At 41.0% G+C, this 20,251-nt stretch overlaps 1 protein-coding gene across 50 annotated transcripts in view; it reads right to left on the bottom strand.

Annotated features, from left to right (window-relative positions):
• Nucleotides 1–20,251, bottom strand: part of SIL1 (SIL1 nucleotide exchange factor) — a 286,900-nt gene that overhangs the window by 44,544 nt on the left and 222,105 nt on the right. For all 50 annotated transcript variants that reach the window (XM_081500941.1, XM_081500916.1, XM_081500900.1 and 47 more), the window contains 2 exons: nucleotides 14,931–15,122; nucleotides 9,591–9,712 (listed from right to left, as the gene is read on the bottom strand). In XM_081500941.1, the coding sequence (XP_081357067.1) occupies nucleotides 9,591–9,712; nucleotides 14,931–15,122 (314 nt within the window). The remainder of the gene's footprint in view (nucleotides 1–9,590; nucleotides 9,713–14,930; nucleotides 15,123–20,251) is intronic.

A 20,251-nucleotide genomic window follows, 5' to 3' on the forward strand; every position in this document is an offset into this window, starting at 1 on the left:
GGAGGAAGAAAGGGAAAGGCAGGCAGGCTATCTCATAATCAAAGTGTAGAAGACATGTTCTTTTCAGGCACATGTGAACACTTATAAAAACTGTTCATACACTAACAGAAAGTCTCAATTATTTTCAAATGATTGAAATTATAAAGTGTTTCTCTAACCACAAGATAGATGTTACTAAAAAAAACGTAACTAGAAACTTTCTGTTGCATTTGGAAATTGAGAAATACACTTAAGGGGCATTCTCCGTCCCCCTTCTGAGGTCTATGTCAGAAGGTTTCTCTGTCCCTTTTCTTACTTTAATAAAACTCTGCTACACAAAAGCTCTTGAATGATCAAGCCCGGTCCCTGGTCCCAAAGCTAAATCTTCTTCTTCAGAGATCAAGAATCCGACATCGTTCAACATAAGCTATCATCTTGGGGGCTTGTCCGGGATCTTCAGGACAAGGTAAGAACACTCAGAGTTCTAGCCTCTCTGCTTTCTCAGAATGCAAGTTTTCTGATTTGCTTTACTAACTCTATGGTGTGCTTGTGTGAATGAATGACATGTCCTGCACGAAGCAAGTGATGAGCCCTGTTCTGTGGTTTTGCAGTGCCTTCGTAATGACTTTGTCATGACTGAAGGCAACCCCAAAAAGGGGAGCCTTGTTGGGAGTTTATACCGACCTGCCAATGCCAAGAGAAACCCAAGGTCCCTGCGAGGGGAGTGACCAGAAATGGGCAAAGCATGTGGACTGAACTTTTCCTTTCTCGGTCATCTTTCCCTGGTCTCTTTGACTATTTCGTAATTGCATGGGGAATTACAACTACTAACCTAATTTGTCGGATCATAGACTTTCAGGGGAACTGTGATCCATGCTGTTACTATGTACTTTTACTTAGACCCCATGTATGGAAGCTCCTAGCCTTGCTAGGAGCAGAGTTACAGAAGCATGTTTGAGAGCGAGGCAGAGCTCTAGCTCCGGGAACGTCTCTCAGGCTAGAGGTTACTCTCTTGGCTGCCTGCCTCAGGGGCCAGCGACCTGAAAGTGAGTCTTTGTCACGGCTGTGTCTCCTATCTATGTGGATAGAAGCCCTGCTGTTGACCATGAGGTTTTTGAGGACACAGATTGGGAATTGAAGGATCTGGTCAGATTGGAAATGCAATGGGCTTCTTCCTCTGGTAGCACTAGCTCTTGGTAGACCAGAGGAGGCTCTCTGATGGCTTTTGTCTCAACTCCTTAGATATTCCTTTTGTGGAATCTGTGGAAATGAACTGGAAGGATTGGTCCTAATAGCTCGAGAACAAAAATCACTTTTTCCTCGCTGGCCAACCCTCCACCATCTTTTTTGCTATCACATATACTGGTGTGGTGACACTCAGGAGGGACATCTTGGTTGTTGTTCGTCCCTTTATGACTCACTGCTTCTACTGCAGTCAGGACTGTACTCAGGAATGCACATATGCACACATAAGATGGATGCTTCCCCTAGTAGTCCTAGCTTGGGAAACATTCCAGGAAAGCTCTGTTACACTCTGGGTGGCATCAGAGCAAAGGGCAAATCAAACAAAGGTCTTGGTGGTATGGAACTAAATTAATCTGGCATGCTATCAGGTCTACCACTGGTGCATCTCCACCCTACCTCGGTGATAGAACTGGGAGGGACGAGTAAGACGCCTGCATCGGTAAGGACAGACTAAGTTAAACTAGGGAAGGGAAGTTTCAGTGGACAGTCTGTCTACACCCCCATCTAGAGCAGGGAAGGACGCTTCCGGTGGAAAAAAGCCACGGCTGTGAATGCCACTTTTTTCTCTCTTACAGATGGGAGCTAGCAGTTTCAGAACAACTTCTTTAAAATGTATTTAAAAAAACTGGGACAAGTTCAGTCCCCAGAATTTAAAAAGACACACCTGATCTTCTGTGATACTGAATGGCCACAGTATCCTTTGGAAGACAGGGAATGCTTCCTGTTGAAGGATCTCAATTACTAATGCTTTACAACTAGACCGGTTCTGTAGAAAATAAGTGAAATGTGTAGAAGTGCCATATGTGTTGCTCTTTATCTCTCTGAAAGACATGCCAGACTTATGTCCTAAGGGTGCAGATTTGGGCGTGAAACCTTCAGCTGCCTCCTGTTCTCTTACTTTGCCCCTTTACCTGGGGCTCCCAGCTGAACAGGCTGAAAATCAGGGCACTCTTCTCGGAGGGGGTTGCCTCAGTCTCAGTAGAATTTCAAACAGTTCCAATTGCGGTCGAGACTATTTAGAGGATCTAAAATGTACATAGAAGTCTTTATGGGACTAACTTTACTTTATGAGCTTACTTGGAGAAATGTAATGTATATCTTGGGACAGACACTGATTCCTCACACGATAGCTCTAGTTTTGGGGGAAGCTACTACTTTTGGAGATGAATGGCTTGAGCGTGAGACAAAGGGAAAGAGGGAACACGAAATAGCCCTCCTTCCTACTGGGAGCCAAGCGGTTCCAATAACAGAGTCACTTTGCCGAATGTATTCCTGTAGGAGTCAAGTGAGCACATGCTAAGACTTTATGCTAAGTTGGCTGACATAGAACAGGAAGAGAAGGAAACTCCTGGTAAATTCCTAGATAGACTATGGGAGGCTTTCCATGGGTTTACTGATGTTGATCTTGAAATTGCAGAAGGAGGAATGATCTTAAAAGATAGACTTCTCACTCAGTCACCTCCAGATATCTGCTGTAAGTTACAAAAACAAGCGTTTGGACCAAATCAGTCTTTAGAAAAACTGTTGCAGCTGGCTCAGACCGTATATTACGGTAGAGAATATGAGGAGGAAAAATCGAGGCAAAAAAGAACCAGGCAAAAGACTGAAGCCCCAACAATGGCTGTTAGACCTGCCCTGAAACAGCCTGAGAAAAATGTCCAGAGGGACCCAGGTGAAAAGGGACGGACGTGTTATTACTGTGGAAAGGAGGGGCATCTCAAGCGGGATTGCCATCAGGCATCTAAGCCGCCCCCGGCTCCGGGTCCAGTCTGCAAAGGACCCTACTGGTGAAGAGACTGCCCTCTGAAGTGTAGGCCCCAGGGGTCGGACTCTCAAGACAATCTGGACTGAAGGTGCCCAGGGGTCCCCATACAAGCTCCCGTTCTAATTATACCTGAGGAACTCCGGGTATTAATAACTGTGGAGGGCCAATCAGTTGACTTCTTTTAGACACTGGGGCAACTTTCTCTGTGCTCACTGAGGCCCCTGGTACACCTTCCTCCCGATCCACTACTGTAATGGGACTATCTGCATGAACCAAACATTATTATGTCATCAGTCATCCTTTAAGTGGCAACTGGGACTCTGTGCTGTCTTCTCACGAGTTTCTAATCGTGCCAGGGTCTCCCTCACCCCTTCTGGAGAGGGACATACTAAACAAGGTCCAGGCCTCTGTTTTCATGAATATGGAACCAGCTCTTTTTAATGGAACAAACTGTAAATCCTGAAGTGTGGGCTGATGGAAAAGCTGTGGTCAAGCACAAAATGCTGTTCCTGTCATTATCAAGCTCAAGACCCTCACCTATTTTCACATCAAAAGCAGTATCCACTAAGCCCAAGGTTAACGAATGGGCAAAATCTTACTGTACTGACTTCTCATGATGTAAGTGGGATCTTAAACTCTAAAGTTCAGAGCAACAATGCTCTACCTTTAAAGCTGCTGTAACTCAGTTCAGTTCAGTTCAGTTCAGTCGCTCAGTTGTATCCAACTCTTTGTGACCCCATGAATCGCAGCACACCAGGCCTCCCTGTCCATCACCAACTCCCGGAATTTACCCAAACTCATGTCCATTGCATCGGTGATACCATCCAACCATCTCATACTCTGTGGCCCCTTCTCCTCCTTCTCCCAATCCTTCCCAGCATCAGGGTCTTTTCCAATGAGTCAACTCTTCGCATGAGGTGGCCAAATTATTGGAGTTTCAGCTTCAACATCAGTCCTTCCAATGAACACCCAGGACTGATCTCCTTTAGGATGGACTGGCTGGATCTCCTTGTAGTCCAAGGGACTCTCAAGAGTCTTCTCCAACACCACAGTTCGAAAGCATCAATTCTTCGGCACTCAGCTTTCTTTACAGTCCAACTCTCACATCCATACATGACTACTGGAAAAATCGTAGCCTTGACTAGACAGACCTTTGTTGGCAAAGTAATGTCTCTGCTTTTTAATATGCTATCTAGGTTGGTCATAACTTTCCAAGGAGTAAGCGTCTTTTAATTTCATGGCTGCAATCACCATCTGCAGTGATTTTGGAGCCCAAAAAAAGAAAGTCTGACACTGTTCCCCCATGTATTTGCCATGAAGTGATGGGACCGGATGCCATGATCTTTGTTTTCTGAATGTTGAGTTTAAACCAACTTTTTCACTCTCCTCTTTCCCTTTCATCAAGAGGCTCTTTAGTTCTTCTTCACTTCTGCCATAAGAGTGGTGTCATCTGCATATCTGAGGTTATTGATATTTCTCCCAGCAATCTTGATTCCAGCTTGTGCTTCCTCCAGCCCAGCATTTCTCATGATGTACTCTGCATATAAGTTAAATAAGCAGGGTGACAATCTACAGCCTTGACGTACTCCTTTTCCTATTTGGAACCAGTCTGTTGTTCCATGTCCAGTTCTAACTGTTGCTTCCTGACCTGCATACAGGTTTCTCAAGAGGTAGGTCAGGTGGTCTGGTATTCCCATCTCTTTCAGAATTTTCCACAGTTTATTGTGATCCACACAGTCAAAGGCTTTGGCATAGTCAATAAAGCAGAAATAGATGTTTTTCTGGAACTCTCTTGCTTTTTCAGTGATCCAGCGGATGTTGGCAATTGGATCTCTGGTTCCTCTGCCTTTTCTAAAACCAGCTTGAACATCTTTACAAGAGAACAAAATCCTTCCCAGAAGCTTTTCCAGCAAACATCTCTTCATGTCTCATTGTCCAGAACTTGGTCAAATGTTTACCTCTAAATCAATCTACATTCACAGAAAATGGGATTGCCATGCTTGATTTAAACTATTCAGGGCTCATTTCCTAGCACTGGGAGGGGGAATCCCCTCCCTAAACATGTTGCTGCCCTTACAATATCAAGGTTCCTTAAAATAGATTTATAAAAATGAAATCATTGTTTAGTAGACAATAATTGTGAAAATAAAAATTCACGGGACTCAGTGACCAGGTAAATAACTAGAGAGAAACAAGACTCAAATATCACTCCAAAGTTTCAAGCTTTGGTAACAAAGACAATCATAAGGCCAAGAACAGATAAAGAGAAATTGGGAAGAAAAGCCTAGCTTGTGAGATAGACAAAAATGAATTCCATTTTCTTCTCTTTCAGTTTGATGTGCAATGACACAGTCTGATAGAAATGGAGGAAAGGACCTGAGAAGAAAGGCTGGCTTAGACACTGGAGTTATCCACAAAGAGGTAGAATGTGAAACCATGCGAAAAGGTAGGGCCATTGGTAGAGAAAATGAAGAGACAATAGTGACAAGGCCATAAAAACTTTGGTAAATGGCTGTAGTCAGGAGATACTGAGAAGATAATGTTGTCATAAAAAGAAAAGAAGTTGGAGTAACTAATTACAGACATCCAAGAACTAAGGGACTACAATCACACAGCAGCTGAGAAGTAGTTTCCAAAGGAAAGTAGTGGTTGACATTGTTGAATGTTAATGGAGATATCAATAAAGACAAAATACTCTTGAACCATTTCAGGGATTGTATCTCACATGCACTTATTGGATCCCTAACCGTCTAATCTTTCAAGAAGTTTGGAAGGGAAGGCTGGCAGGGGTCAGCGGCTAAGTAATCGAACATTTGTGGGCTAAAAGGAGGGAGCCTAGAGAGTGGCAAGACAGTGAAGAACACTGACAGTGAAGGGGAGAAAAGGAGGATGTGCAAAGGATGGAGATCATGACAAGGGTAAGAACCATATTTAAGAGGAGAGATGAAAATGTGAAGAAGTGATCGAAGTAGGCAGAGAACATGAAATGTTGGCGGGGGGATCGAATTTCAAGATATCGAGTGGATGACAGCAGTAAAGGTAAAGGTCAATGGAAATGATCCCCGAAAAACCCACAAAAGTCAGGAAAGACAAAGACAATACAGATAAGCACTGAAATTCATGAAGGATAGCAGGAAAGAAATCTGGAAATTGGAGGCCAACAAATGGAAATGGGACAAAATGATTTGACACTGGCCAAATGGTTAAAATTAATTAGTAAAATACCTGTGGGAAGAGTACAACTAGGAAAATTAGAGAACCAACAAAGCACAGGGTGAGAGGGTGAAGGTCAGCAGTGGGGTGAACATTCATTTTACAAAGAGATGTATGTAACCCAGTATTTCCTAAGGAGGGTCCAATGAAGACGTCAAAGACAGGGTAGAGTGTAATCCTATTCCAGGGATCCATCATAAGAGAACATAATTGCACTAAGACTGATAGCACACATACCTCCCTTTTTACACTATGCATAAGTTCATGTAAAAAGGACTGCATATAGTGAGCATTTACAAGCCGATGTAATTGAATAATTCATACATATGCATAAAAGAACTCATGGACAGTGGACACCAAAAGTGACTGAGAGAGGTGCCATCATAAGATGAAAGCAGGTCATAGAAAGACCACTGAAAATATGTGACTTGAAGAAAGGAGGAAGGGAAGCAGGAAGGAAAGGGAGGGAAGGAAAGGTAAAGATGCCAAAGGCATCAGACTCCTACCTCCCTATTTCTACATATCTTTTTATGCAAGAGCCTGACCTGCCTTGCACATGGGCCAACAAAAACACTGGCAGCTGAAAATGAATGTGCATGACCCATAATAAGTGTGAATAATATTTAAATAAGGGAACAAACTGTTTCAGTGGCTATGTAACACTGAGTGGCCACATCAATTATGTTTATGTCATCTCTTTCTTCTTGATCTTAGAATAACTGCTTCCCATTTAACACTACAGAAGAGATCTCTTCATCTACAGAAATGTCTGTGGAGGTTTTATGAACTAATTAACCCAGGCAGGCAAACAAATACCCTCATAAAGCAGCAAGACTGACACCAAGAGATATATGTGGTAGAAGGTAGGCACTTAATAGAAGAGAAAATGAGGAAGACAAAGGTTTGCATTGTAAAAAACAAAAGAAACACTTTAACTCTGAGTTACAGTAAAAATTCAAAGTAAAAAGGACACACTATGAACACGATGATGTTATACCCCATGTCACTGACAGGTGCTTTATAAGCATTTCACATGCATGTCCCTTATGTTCTTCCATATTCATTCAGTCTTATGAAATGCAGTGGAAACCTATTATTGTTTCTAGATAACAAATGAAAAAGGTGAGGCTTAGAAAAGTGAAATCACTTGCCCATAGGTAAACAGCCAGGAAATTATAGAAACTGGACTTGAACCTAGGTTTTCTGACTGTAGGTACCAGTGGTCTACCTAGTTCTCCCAAATAGTCAAACATCTGAAATGAGTGAGCTATGTTTTTGTTCATCAGCAGAAAACTGGAAGGAACGATCTCTAAATAAGATTCCCAAACCATGAGACTCCATGATTCCAACATGCTCACGACCCCTTGAAAGCGCTCTTGACAGAGAAAGAGCTGATCTTATCACTGTGTGCGTGCACGTATGCATACACGTGTGCTATGTGTGTGCTCACCTGCAGGCTGAGGGCAGGTAGGAAGCTGCAGAACCAATACTTAGGACACCAGGAATAAATAATGAATATCAGACTAGACCTCTGAAACCTGCCTCTGCATGGAAACATTCTTACCTTGCATCAAGTTCCTCTTTGCATAAAACACTTACATTTTCATGGTGTTCAGGAGCTTGCTGTTGGCTTCCAAATGCTCTGGCACCATACCATGCTGTCACTGTAACTGCCCTCCAGTGAGCTATCAAAATCCCAGCTAGAACATTTTGAATATGGCAGTTTTCTTGCCACCAAAACACTAAATTGCAATATTTTATATTTATCTCTATTTAAATTTTAGCAATGCCGCATAAATGTTAACACAGTCTTACACTAATACAATCATGGAAAAGTCTTAATAACACCACATATTGGCACAGCCTCCAGATGAGTTATAGCCTGCTAAGCAGGCCCAAAGCAAGCTTCTCAAGTCACTTAGTTCCCCTAAACCAAGGCGTGACATCAAGACTTTTTCCCCCCATGAAATGTGTTTCCAGAAGCAATGGCAAAGTACACACAGAATCATCTGTTCACATTCAAAGTACAGAGAAAGTATTGGAGATTACAGAGATTTCCAAAAAGGGTTTGGGAAAAGTGGTTAATAATGTGTGAATCAATTATTCTATAGCTTGAGAAACAAAAAGTGAACTTCAGTAAGTTTTCAAGCCTCTAAAGTCTAATGAAGATAAAGATCTTAACCTGTGCAGGGCTGAAATCACAGCTACCAATGACAAATTTATAGATTCTTCACCTTTCCAGTAGATGTTCAGGCAGTGATTTCCCTGTGTGGCTCTGGTCAATGACAGCAAGAGAGGTATGCTCTGGAGTCCACAAGACAAGTAGGGCTTAAAGATGGGGCAGGTAAGCAAGAAGGGAAACAAAGGCCTGCAGTGCTCCCAGCCTCTCACCTGCAACAATTCTTCTGGCTTTCCTAACTTTGCCTCTCAATTTACTAAGAAGAGATGGCTAAGTCTTCTAGAATTAGAGAGTATCAGATTGAGATTCTGATTAAATAAAGATAATCGTAGATGAAAGGCAAAGGAAATAGTTTCAAAACAAAGATTCCAATGGTAATGTTCAAAATAGCCCTTCTACGTTATCACAATCCTGGCAAGCAAGCAAGGTAACCCTTAATAGACACCACACATGTCCTGACAGCAAGAATTTGAATAATGGTTCCTGTTGTAGAAGAACAAATGGTCCTAGGAACAGACTTTCAAAAATGGAACAAACTGTAGCTCCAACGGACCAACTGCAGCTTGAAGACATTTTGACTTTTTTAGTTTGAGTATAATGATATGGTGCTCCTATCTATTTCTCCATCTACCCTTTGGAGATGCTCATTCTTCTCACCTGATCAGTCTTCAAGCATAAGCCAGACTAACTGAAATTTAAACAACTCTCAACCCAGAGAGTGTGATAACCTGGTGGCATGTTGATTGGTTTCAGGCAACTGGAGGAAGGCAAATCTCCCCCCAAAGGCCCTCCGTGGTCAGGTTTATCGTTTATTCATCACCAGATGAAGCTTTTCTGCTAAAAGGATCAACTCTTGGAGTTCACTCCCCTTCCTCTCAACTACTGATGGTTGGTGTAACTTCTAATTAGCTTTGACTAAAACAGATAATGTGACCTAAAATATGTTATGAAATGTCCATACATATAAGATGAGGGGGAAGAGAGAGTCACAGATGGTGACAACAAGGGTGAAAATTCTTATCTAGTTAGAATAAAGGCAGAATCAAATTTTTACTCTAGTTTCAATGAGATTACACTAAGCTGTGGATACAGATGTGCATGAGTTCAAATGTGTCCTTCTTCCAGGCCAATCAGGCCAAGAGTAAAGCTAGACTTCACTTGAAGGGTACAAAGGATCCTGACCAATGTGACGACCATCATGCTGCTCACCTGGAAAAGGCAGCCCCCAGCACAAACGCCGCATACTCCTTCACCAGGGGTTCTGTACTATTGAGCCCGTTGATCACCACCTGAAGGCCACCAAAGGAAAGCAGGTCCTGTGCATTATCCATCTGGAACAGAGGCACTGCTTAGTGTAGTATAGACATCAAGATAAGAATTTCTTTTGGTAACTATTCAAGAACAAACTAAAAAAATTAAGTAAAATGTATTGGTGGCCTTTCTGACTAATTAGGAAAGGGTCTGTAAGAACCACCTAAATTTTAAAACAATCTTACATTTGAGAATTCCCAATTCATCTACTATGATTCATGAGCACCTGCATGGGAACTGGCAAAAATGGCACCTAGCAATTGCCAAACATTTCCTAGAAAATTCTAATACCATAACGAGTCACAAGGTTACTCGTAATGTACAAGCTTGGTTAACACCAAGATCTGGCGTCATCGGCACTAGTAAATGACACTATGCTCCTGGTGATGTCCAGCCTCAGTGGGGGCAGTGGAGGCAGCAGACACTTTAAAATGCTGGTTTTTAATTAGAAATCAGGGACTATAAAAGGAATTCTGTTGCAGGTGGAGGGCTGGAAAAATGCTAGAAGAATAACAACAGTATGCTTCTCTTCCCACTTTCTCACTTTATAGTCTAAGGTTGAATGAATCTGAGGACACTTTGTGATAAATCTGCATAAAAGTGTCTCTCAAAAGCTTTAGCCTAGGCCTGTGCTAACTCACTAGTGGCTATTACTGGACAGTGTAGAACATTTCCATCATCCCATAAAGTTCTATCGGGCCACACTGGTCTAGGCTATACTTAAGGTCCAAAGCCCCAAAATTCAGACTCTGTCTCTTTTATTCTATAGGGGATCTCATTTCCCAAGCTTCACTTGCATCCTGGAACAAGAAGACTATACTTCCTCAGAAAGGTCACTGGATCCTTTTTTCCCCATGCAGCAGCTACAGTCTCCCTTGGAAATATCTTTGTTTCTACAAAAGCTGCCTCTTGTCTACATGCTCATCCCACTCTACAAATCATCAGGAAGAGTCAGGAAGCCCAACAGCAATGTGACTACTACCCACCTTTCTCCTCCAGATACCACTAAGAGTCTTACCTGGCTCTATTCTTTCAAACTGGAAGATGGCTCTAGCAGAGAAATCCAGTTTGAAGGGCTGTATTTGACTATGCCTATGTTTGGGGGCAGGCCTAGCCTGTTGTTACCACTTAGAAGATCGTTCTTCTCAAACACAAGAGCAGGAGTTTTTTGTCTTTCTGTCCACTGGTATAGGCCCAAGGATTACAATAGTCTATGCATATAGCTAAGCGTTCAATACACAGTCATTAAATCAATGAATAAATTCGATCAGAAAACAAAGGTCACTGAAATAAACTCCACTGTGAGTAAAAAAGGCAGTCTGGGCTATCCATGCCAATAAAATGAATGGGTTGCTTGTACCACAGACCTAAAAAAAGATGGCCAACCCAAGGCCATGAAGTAAGCATGGAGTCTGCTCTGTCATAAGGGCCCCAGGCCAGGGTTGGCATTTGTCTGCCCTAATCTGTCCTTGTGAAGGGGAATGATTATTGGACCATAGCCTAGCGAACTAGGGAGACTCAGAGCGGGGTGCTTTGTGACATAAGCACAAATAAATACTTACTGAGTTTTCCTTCCTTACATACTCTGATTTTAAAATCTAAGAATTCACTACCTTCTCCTTTGGTCTTCCTTTCTCCAGGTTTCCCAAATACAAAACCCTGGCTCAGCGAGTCCTGTAATTCCATGCCTGAGATGGCTACTTTTCAAGGTTGGTATGAGTTCCTAGCAGAGTAAAGCAATGCAGCCCAGTCACAGAAGTACTATTATAGATTCAGTTTATCTTCACTACTATAAAGATAATCCAGGGTATTATAAAGGCTGACATTTACATAAGCTCTTCAGCCTTTTCAAGACGTTTTCTCATTTGTTATTTTATGGGAGATGAAGTAGGAAAGAGTCACTCTGCCTACTGTACACACAAGCTCCAAAATCTGGGCCCTGACCAGTATCACACAGCAAAAGGCATGACCAGGGCCAGGGTCTGGGCCCAGAACTTTCCCCAGGCTGCTCTTAGGACTGGGTGGGACAGAAAGAAAGGAGCTCAAGGTAGAAGGAGGGAGTGCATAATGAAGGAGGCAGTAGGGCACTGTGCCAACACTCAGGAGGAAAAGAGAAACAGAAAACTGACAAGACAATGAGAGAACATGGAAAATAAAGAAAGGGAGAAATGATGGCAAATAATTGGGGAGTCACATGAGGGAAAGCAAATACACTGTCACAGCGTGGATGGGGCAGACAGTGGCTGCTCCTTATAAATAATTCACATGCTGTTTCCACACACATGATTTTGCTTTTCACAAATCTTGTTTAATAATTCAAACATGGCTGTGAGGAAATCCTGGGGCAGAGCCAGTTTGGGTCCTTGAAGCCCATGACTCCTCAAAACCTCCAATCAGCAGTCTAGAATAAAAGTGGACTGAGTAAGTTTCTTGCAAGAAGAGTCCTATCTTCCCCAAATCTAGCACTACATCACCCCAATTGCCCACCACAACTGGAACTTGAGGCAAAGCTATGTCTTCTTCAATACCCCTGTGAAATAACAACTTAACACTACTGCATGGAAGCCTGACATACTAGCCCACCACCTTATCTATTTCCACTCGAAAGACTAATGATCTAGAACACTTAAGACTCTTCAGCCAACAGATCAAGTTTGGTCTCCACCAGGGGAATAGTTCCTGGACTGATAAACAGGGTAAGTTTGGTGATGTCCAAGAAATTGTTAATCCCTCTCAGTGACCCATGAAAGCACAACGGGATGTCACCCTAGTGATGATACTGCAGGATGACCAAAGAACTTGCAAGGGAAATAAAATTTATTAGGGCCCTGTTACCCTCCTCTGTACTCAATCTCCTCTGGATAAGATAAGCTCTCATAAAAGGTCATTTTGGCCTTTTATGCTGCAGCTAAAAGAAGAGCCTACAGAAATCTGGTACCTAAAGACCCATCGAAGTATGTTAAGATGGGAAAAAATAAAAGCTGTCAACATCAGAGCAGGACTGAGTTGGCCAATAACCCCTAGGATCCTTATTCCTTTAAATACCTGTAACAGAAAAGCTGTTGAACTTTTTGGTTTTTTACCCTGGAGAGAAAGACTGGAAAGAGGAAAGAGAACCCAGGTCCATTTTCTTCTCTAAAAGGATCACAGACCTGCTATTTGAGGCCTGAGAAAGAATTATAAGCAGAAAGAGATGAAGAGGCCATCCCATAATTCCTGCAGATACAGTACATACTCATCCTCTCTCAACACAAAGGCTGGCAAAATCCTAAAGAATGTCTTTTAGCTTAGTTTATAGAGAACAAGGACGCTGTCATGCGTGGGAGGACGCTGAAGATCTGTATCTTGATGAAGATCTCAAGCAAGCCTTTGATGATGATTACACAGCCCTCCCAGGCCACCATCGCCCCTAGTCTGGATTACTGCAACAGCCTCCTATCTGGTTTTTCTGCCTCTACCCATGCCCTCGGCCAACAGTCTAACTCTCAACACAGCAGCCAGAGGGATCCTTTAAAAGAAAGTCAGGTCAAATGCTTCTGCAACATTCTCCCAACACTGTCCAATTCTATTCTTTTCTATGGCCCACAAAGTGCTCCATGATCTCCCTCCCATTATCTCTCTGAGCTTCATCCACTTCTCTCAGCTCCTGCCACATAGCTGTCCCCAAACATACTAGACATGCTCCCACCTTAGGGCTGTGGTACCTGCTGTTGCTCCTGAGACCTTCCTTCCCAACACTGATAATCCTTATCCTGCTCTATTTTTTAATTTTTCAGTAGTATCTATCACCTTCAATCATATTATTTATAATTTACTTGTTAGGTTTGTTTATTGTCTATCCACCTCTTCTAGAAAGTAAGCTCCAATTCCATTCACAAATGTATTTTAAGTGCCTGGAACAGTGCCTGGAACTTAACAGGCATGCAATAAATTAATTCATTCAATAAGTGAATGACTTCTCTTGGCTCCTTCTGCTTAGATCCATCTATTCTCTCTCAGGCTTCATTCAGGTGGTACCAGTATCCCGTTAGAGGCAGAGTATCCAAAACACTAAGAGCACAGAGTTTAGGGTCACACAGACCTTGTTGCAAATCCTAACTCTACACTAACTGGGTGACTCTGGGCAATCACAAAAGTGACCTGTGCTTTATTTGCCTCAGTTACAAAATGGGATTAACAGCAGTGCCTACTCCATAGCCAGGTATGGAAGTCAATGAATTAATGTGTACAAGACACTTGACTATGTGCCAAGTACATGACAATGCTCAACAAACATTAACTATTATAATTATGGCACAAGTCAGATCAGTCATTTCCCTGCTCCAAACTCTCCAATGGTTCTTAGGATCAAGGATAAAATTATGAAAAGCATGATTTTCTCAAGCCCACATGTCTGATCCCCTAACCTTTCCACTTTATGCCACTCACCCACTGGTCTCTGTGCTCCAGTCACTCCAGTCTTTACCAGGTCCTTGATCTCACCAAGCTCTTCTCTGACTCAGAATTTCTGCACATGCTGTTTCCTCTGCCTGAAACGCTCCAATACAATGGGGGCAAACTTTTCCCAAAGGGCCTGATAGTAAATATTTTTGGCTTTATGAGCCATAATGGTTCATGTCACAACCACTCAACTCTGCCACTGTAGTATTAAAATAGTCAGACAATAAAACAATACATAAACAAAGAGATGTGACTGTGTTCCAATGAAACTTTGTTCACAAAAGTGGGCCAGAGTTTGCCACCCCAAGCTCTAATCTCCCCTCTTTGTCTACTCAACCCCTAATCATCATTTAATGCTTAGCCTAAATGTCACAATCTCAGAGAAGCCTTCCCCAGTATCCCTGACTAGACTAAGTTCCCCCATTATATACTCATCCTTATCACAATCTTAAATTATCTCATTATTAAACTGTTAATTGGTTCATTATTCAATTGTTCACTATTTAATTGCACCCTCTTCCAGACTATAAGCTACACGGAACAAGTATCACATCTATTTTATCTCTGCTGTGTCCTCAGTGTTGAAAAATTAAAAGTAACACTCTGAATGAAATAGAGCTTGGCTCCGGTCTCTAAGAAGGTATCTTACTACAACAGATAATGGCCTAGATTAAAAATGTTCTATGCCTTGAGAGATAAGTAAAGATGATGACAATATTTTCTTAGGGCCTTGGGCAGAGGATATATTTTTGGAGCTGTTAGTTAAAAGTCAGACCACGAGACAATGAAATACAATACCTGATGGACATAATATTCGAGATCAAACAGTGCAGCAATCTTCTCTTCCAGGCTGGAGCTGGAACTATTGAACTTGTTGATCAATCGTACCATGATCTGCATGTCTGTCTCAATGACAACATTCAGCTCCTCAAAGTCCTTCTTCAGCTCCTCAATGGGACGGAAGAGCCGCTTAACTTTGGTCTGCCTTTCCTAAGAAGAGTAGCAAAGAGATGATTAATCATCAACTGCAGACATCTCCCCAGCCAGCCTGTGGTCTGCCATGGATGCCCATCCTCAAAGAACTGCTGCTCCAGGGCACAACCTTCTTTAATCTGTACTATCAAAATCTATACGTTATAGGATGCCCAGAGAGAGAGCCCTCAGAATCTACACATATAGCCCTCTGCCACAAGAACACACTCAAGATTTTCCAAGGTCCACTTATCTCAGCCTGCCTTCCAATGGTCAGGAAGAATGTAAAGTCTCCTTGTAATCACTGAGGTCAGGGTAAACAATTCCAGCTCACCTTCAACCCATAATCTCACATGGAAAAGCCGAGGTCTAAGGTGGAATAATCCATATCTTGGTTCTCTTTCTTCTACGATTAAAGAATATCTTTGCTTTACCCTGCCCATCCAGCAACATTTTAGGGAAACCCAGATACAGGAAACTGTCGGTAAAGAGCTGTCAGAGTGGGAGCAATTTGCTGATGAAAATTAAATCTCTGTCATTACTGTCAATCTAACTACAGGTGTACAATTTGTTCAACTGTTTGAAGTGGCTAAATTACTGTATGTACTATACTCAAGTCTCAAACAATTTTTGCTCAGTCCCTCTCCACCCCACACACATATAAAGATTTTTAAAATGAAGTTATGTTGGAGGTGAATAAAAGACTTTAATTAGATATTTTATACATGTGACACTTTCTGTTTTCTTCCCAATTTCAGAGGATAGTACTTATAAAGATAGTCTGAAAGGTCACAGTGGCTTATGTCTCCATCTTCCAAGAATAATTAAAAGGCACGAATATTTATAAAAAGCAGGATGATGAGCAGCAGTCAGCTCTCAATTGCTCATCTATTACCTATGGGTTTTCTCCCCAGTTACATGCACGCCATAGGAACACCAACCAAAGAAATGAATCAGTCTCTCTTAAAAAAGACCGTTCCCAACACAGCAATCATATCTATGGGATGCTATATTCTTCTCCTTTAGGCTAAAACAGTGAAATGCTCTCCTTCCACCCTGCTAGAGGACTCTGGTGGCCACCAAAGGCCATGTAAAGAGGTCAAGGAAAGCTGAGGGTTGACAGACAAGTGAGCAGGATAAGAAACTAGTTATCTTTGCCTCATAAAAATGATGCATGCCTGGCCCCCAGAAAGGCCTTTAACAAAATTTTTAATTTTGCAATTATTATAAACTCAAAGGAAATTACAAAAATAGTAGAGAGTACTATATGCCCTTCATTCAGCTTCCTCCAATGGTAACATCTTACATAACAATACAATGTCAAAACCAAGAAAGTGACATAGGTACAATACTATTAACTAGACCACAAGTCTTATTCTGATTCCACCAGCTTTTACATGTACACATTAGCATTCATGTGTGTGTGTCATTCTATACAGTGTTATCTAATATAAAGATTCATGAAGGCACCAGAACAATCAAGTTACAGAACTATTCCATTACCATCAAATGACTCTACAGTGCTCCTCTATATCTGCACTTTATTCTCTCATCCCTTCTCTCCTATCCCTCTGCCTGGGCAACTACTAATTTGTTCTCCATCTCTATAATTCTAGCATTTCGAGACTGTTATACAAATAAAGTCTGTAACTTTTTAAGACTGCCTTTTTACTGAACTTAATGCACTTGAGATGCATTAACTCACTATCCAATTTACTGTAAATATCAATGGTTTATTTCTTTTTAATGTTGAGTAGTATTCCATTGTATAGATGTACAGTTTAACCATTTACCTGTTGAAGAATGTCTGTTTGCAGGTTTGGAGTATTATGAATAAAACTGCATGAACATTTATATAAAGATTTTCTTAAAAATAAACCTAAGTTCTTATTTCTCTGGGATAAATGCTCAAGAGTGTAACTTGGGTATTTTCCAGAGTAGCTACACCATTTTATATTTCCACCAATGAAAGACCCAGTTTCTCCACATCTTCAATAGTATTTAGTATTATCATTTTTTTTTTTCGTCTTAGAGTTTTTTGGGTTTTTTTTATAAATTTATTTATTTTAGTTGGGGGCTAATTACTTTACAATATTGTAATAGTTTTTGCCATACATTGACATGAATCAGCCATGGGTTTACATGTGTTCCCCTTCCTGGACCCCCCACCCACCTCCCTCCCCATCCCATCCCTCTGGGTCATCCCATTTTTATTTTATTATCATTTTTATTTTAGGCATTCTAATAGATGTATAGTGATACCTTGTGGTGGATTTAATTTGCCTATCTATAACAGCTGATGACATTAGACTTTTTTCATGTGATTATTTGCTATCCATATATTCTCTTTGTGAAATGTTTGTTCAGGTCCTCTTCCCATTTTCAAACTGGTTGTTTGTTTTTACTGTTAAGTCTTGAGTGTTCTTTACATGTTCTAGATAGATACAAGTCTTTTATCAGATAGTCCTTGCTTTGTACAGATCTCATATGCACCACTTTCGAATACCACAGTTTACATAATTACTAGTCTACCAACATGACTCAAATTTCAGTTGCCATCATATATTTAACTACATTAAGTACCAAATATGCTGCTAGCTCTTCAGTTTATAAATCACTATGTAAATTATATAAATGCCAATCATGAACAGTTGCTGATCAAATTATTTATTTCAAAATCTGTCAGTGAATGGCCACTGTGCACCCATTATTCAATTCATATACAGATGTCAAGTGTGTGGCAGTATGTCTTCCTCAGGATAAAACCATGAAACATTTCATAAAAATGGATAATGAAAAGACAGAACTGACAACAAAGTTGAAAGCACAGCAAAGAAAAAAAAAAGTGGTAACTTTGGCAGTTGAACTATATATTAAGCATATATGGAACTACAGATGATGTCATAATTTTTGCTGCAAGTATCAAACATAATTTTAAAAATTTGAGAAAAGGGTAGTCTATTATATTTTCCTTTACTTTTATGCACTTCACAGCTCTTTCTTCCCATGGTCCATGTTTCCTTCTGTTATTATTTCCCTTCTATTTGAAGAATATTCTTCAGTCATTCTTTTAGGTACGTCTGCTGGTGATAAATTCTTTTAACTTTCTTTTGTGTGAGAGTGTTGTGATTTCCTCCCTTCCACTCCTGAAGGGTATTTTCACTGGCTATAGAATTCTGAGTGAACAGTTTGCTTTTTCACCATTTGAAAAATATGCCACATATTTTTGACCTCTGTGATCTCAGATGAAAACGATGTTATCATTCAAACATTATTCCCTATTGCTAGTATGTGGTTTCTATCTTGCTGCTTTCAAACTGTTTTTCTGTCTTTAGTTTTCACGTTGACTGTGATGCATCATGGTGTTGATTTCTTTGAATTTATCCTATTTAGAATTCACTCAGCTTCATGAACTTGTAGGTTTATGATTTTCACCAATTGGGAGAGTTTTCCATCTTTATTTCTTTGACTATTTTCTCAGCCCCATATTATTTCTCCTCTCCTTCTGAGACTCTGTTACACAAATCTTGGATTTTCTGTTACAGTCAGTCCTACAGGTCCTTAAGTCACTATTTATTTTTTTCAATCTATTTTCTGTTATTTAGATTAACTTTTATCTGCCTTTAAATTCACTGATTCTTTTCTTTCATCTCTAGTTTACTATTAGGCCTATGCAGTGATTTTTTTCCTTTCAGTTGCATTTTTCAGTTCTAAAATTCCATTCTGTTCTTTATTATCTTCTATTTCTCTGCTAAGGTTATCATTTGTTTCAAGAGTATACATAACTGCTTGAAGCATTTTTATGATAACTGTCTTAAAATTCTTATTAGATAATACCAACTTATGGGTCATATCACTGTTGGCATCAGTTAATTGTCTTTCCTAAGTCAAGTTTTTATTTTCCTGGTTCTTGGTATCATGAGATACAATTTAGGTAACCTGAGCATTTTGAGTATCATGTTATAAGATTCTGAATTCTATTGAATCTTCCTTTTCAGTAGGCAGTCACACTATTTAAGTTTAATATCTTGGTTCTGGTCTTCTTGTGAGGTTGTGAACCCAAGACAATTTAGTTTTCAGAGAATTTGCAGTGTTATTTTGGTCTCCTTCCTCTGTGTGCCCCCCAGAGCTAATCTAAAATCCTGGTCAGTATTCCACACTGTATTTCCATTCTTAAATCTGCTGTTATATCCGATCTGTTTCTCTTGTGGATCACTATGGAACATTTCTAGAACTTCATTTGCAAAATTCCTTTCTCCATCATCTTTCCCTCCAAAATCCTACTACCACTCTCTAGTAAGGAGAAAGAAGAACATCATCTGTCCCTGCTGCCCACTCAACACTGGGAGTCCAAGTCTTTCCTTGGCCTCTACTGACATCACCCTGGTGGGGTAACTAAAGCACTGCCTTATCACTGTTGATCTAGGGGTAGAAGTTCAGGTTCCTCATTTATCCCCATTAACACTACCCCAGAGTGGAAAATAGAATGCTGATTTACACTGCCTTGTTCCCACCAGATGGAGGTTAGAAGTACAGACTCTCCAGTGGCCACACCCTCTGGCATTGCTAGAGCTAAAGCAAGTGGAAAACTACCTTGATGCCAGCAGGGGACAGACATTCAAGTTCCCTTCTTGGCCTCTGTTGACACCACCCCACCAGAAAAAAGCAGACTGCTACACCCCTATGAGGGGTGAAAATCAGGCTCCACACATGGACTCTGCTGATACCACAGCAGTGGGAGAAGAGGAGAATAGTCTTCTTTCACTGGGCAGAAGGTAGAAATTCAAGCTCTCTGCTCAACACCACCTTGGCTGAGATAGGAGAGTACCGCCTCATACCATCTACTGACACTAGAGGGGTGCAAGTTCAGGCTCCCCACTCAGCTTCTGCTGACACCACTCTGGTGGAGGTAAGAATATAGCTTTGCTCTACTACACCAACTGGAGGTGGAAATCCAAATTCTACATTTAACTCCCACTGGCACTAAGGGAGGTGGAGAGATTTCCATGGTCTTTGGCTAAATAAGAATAGGTATTGTCAAAAGATTTTTATTAGGCTGCCCTTTTCCTGGTTCTTTCTTATAGAGAGCAGGACGTTCTTAGGGCCTTTTTTCTATCTGTATCTGTTGGCATTTCCATGATATGGGC

Source organism: Giraffa tippelskirchi, chromosome 6 (genome assembly GCF_054371585.1).
Source record: "Giraffa tippelskirchi isolate mGirTip1 chromosome 6, T2T-mGirTip1v1.2.pri, whole genome shotgun sequence".
Taxonomy (NCBI): Eukaryota; Metazoa; Chordata; class Mammalia; order Artiodactyla; family Giraffidae; genus Giraffa; species Giraffa tippelskirchi.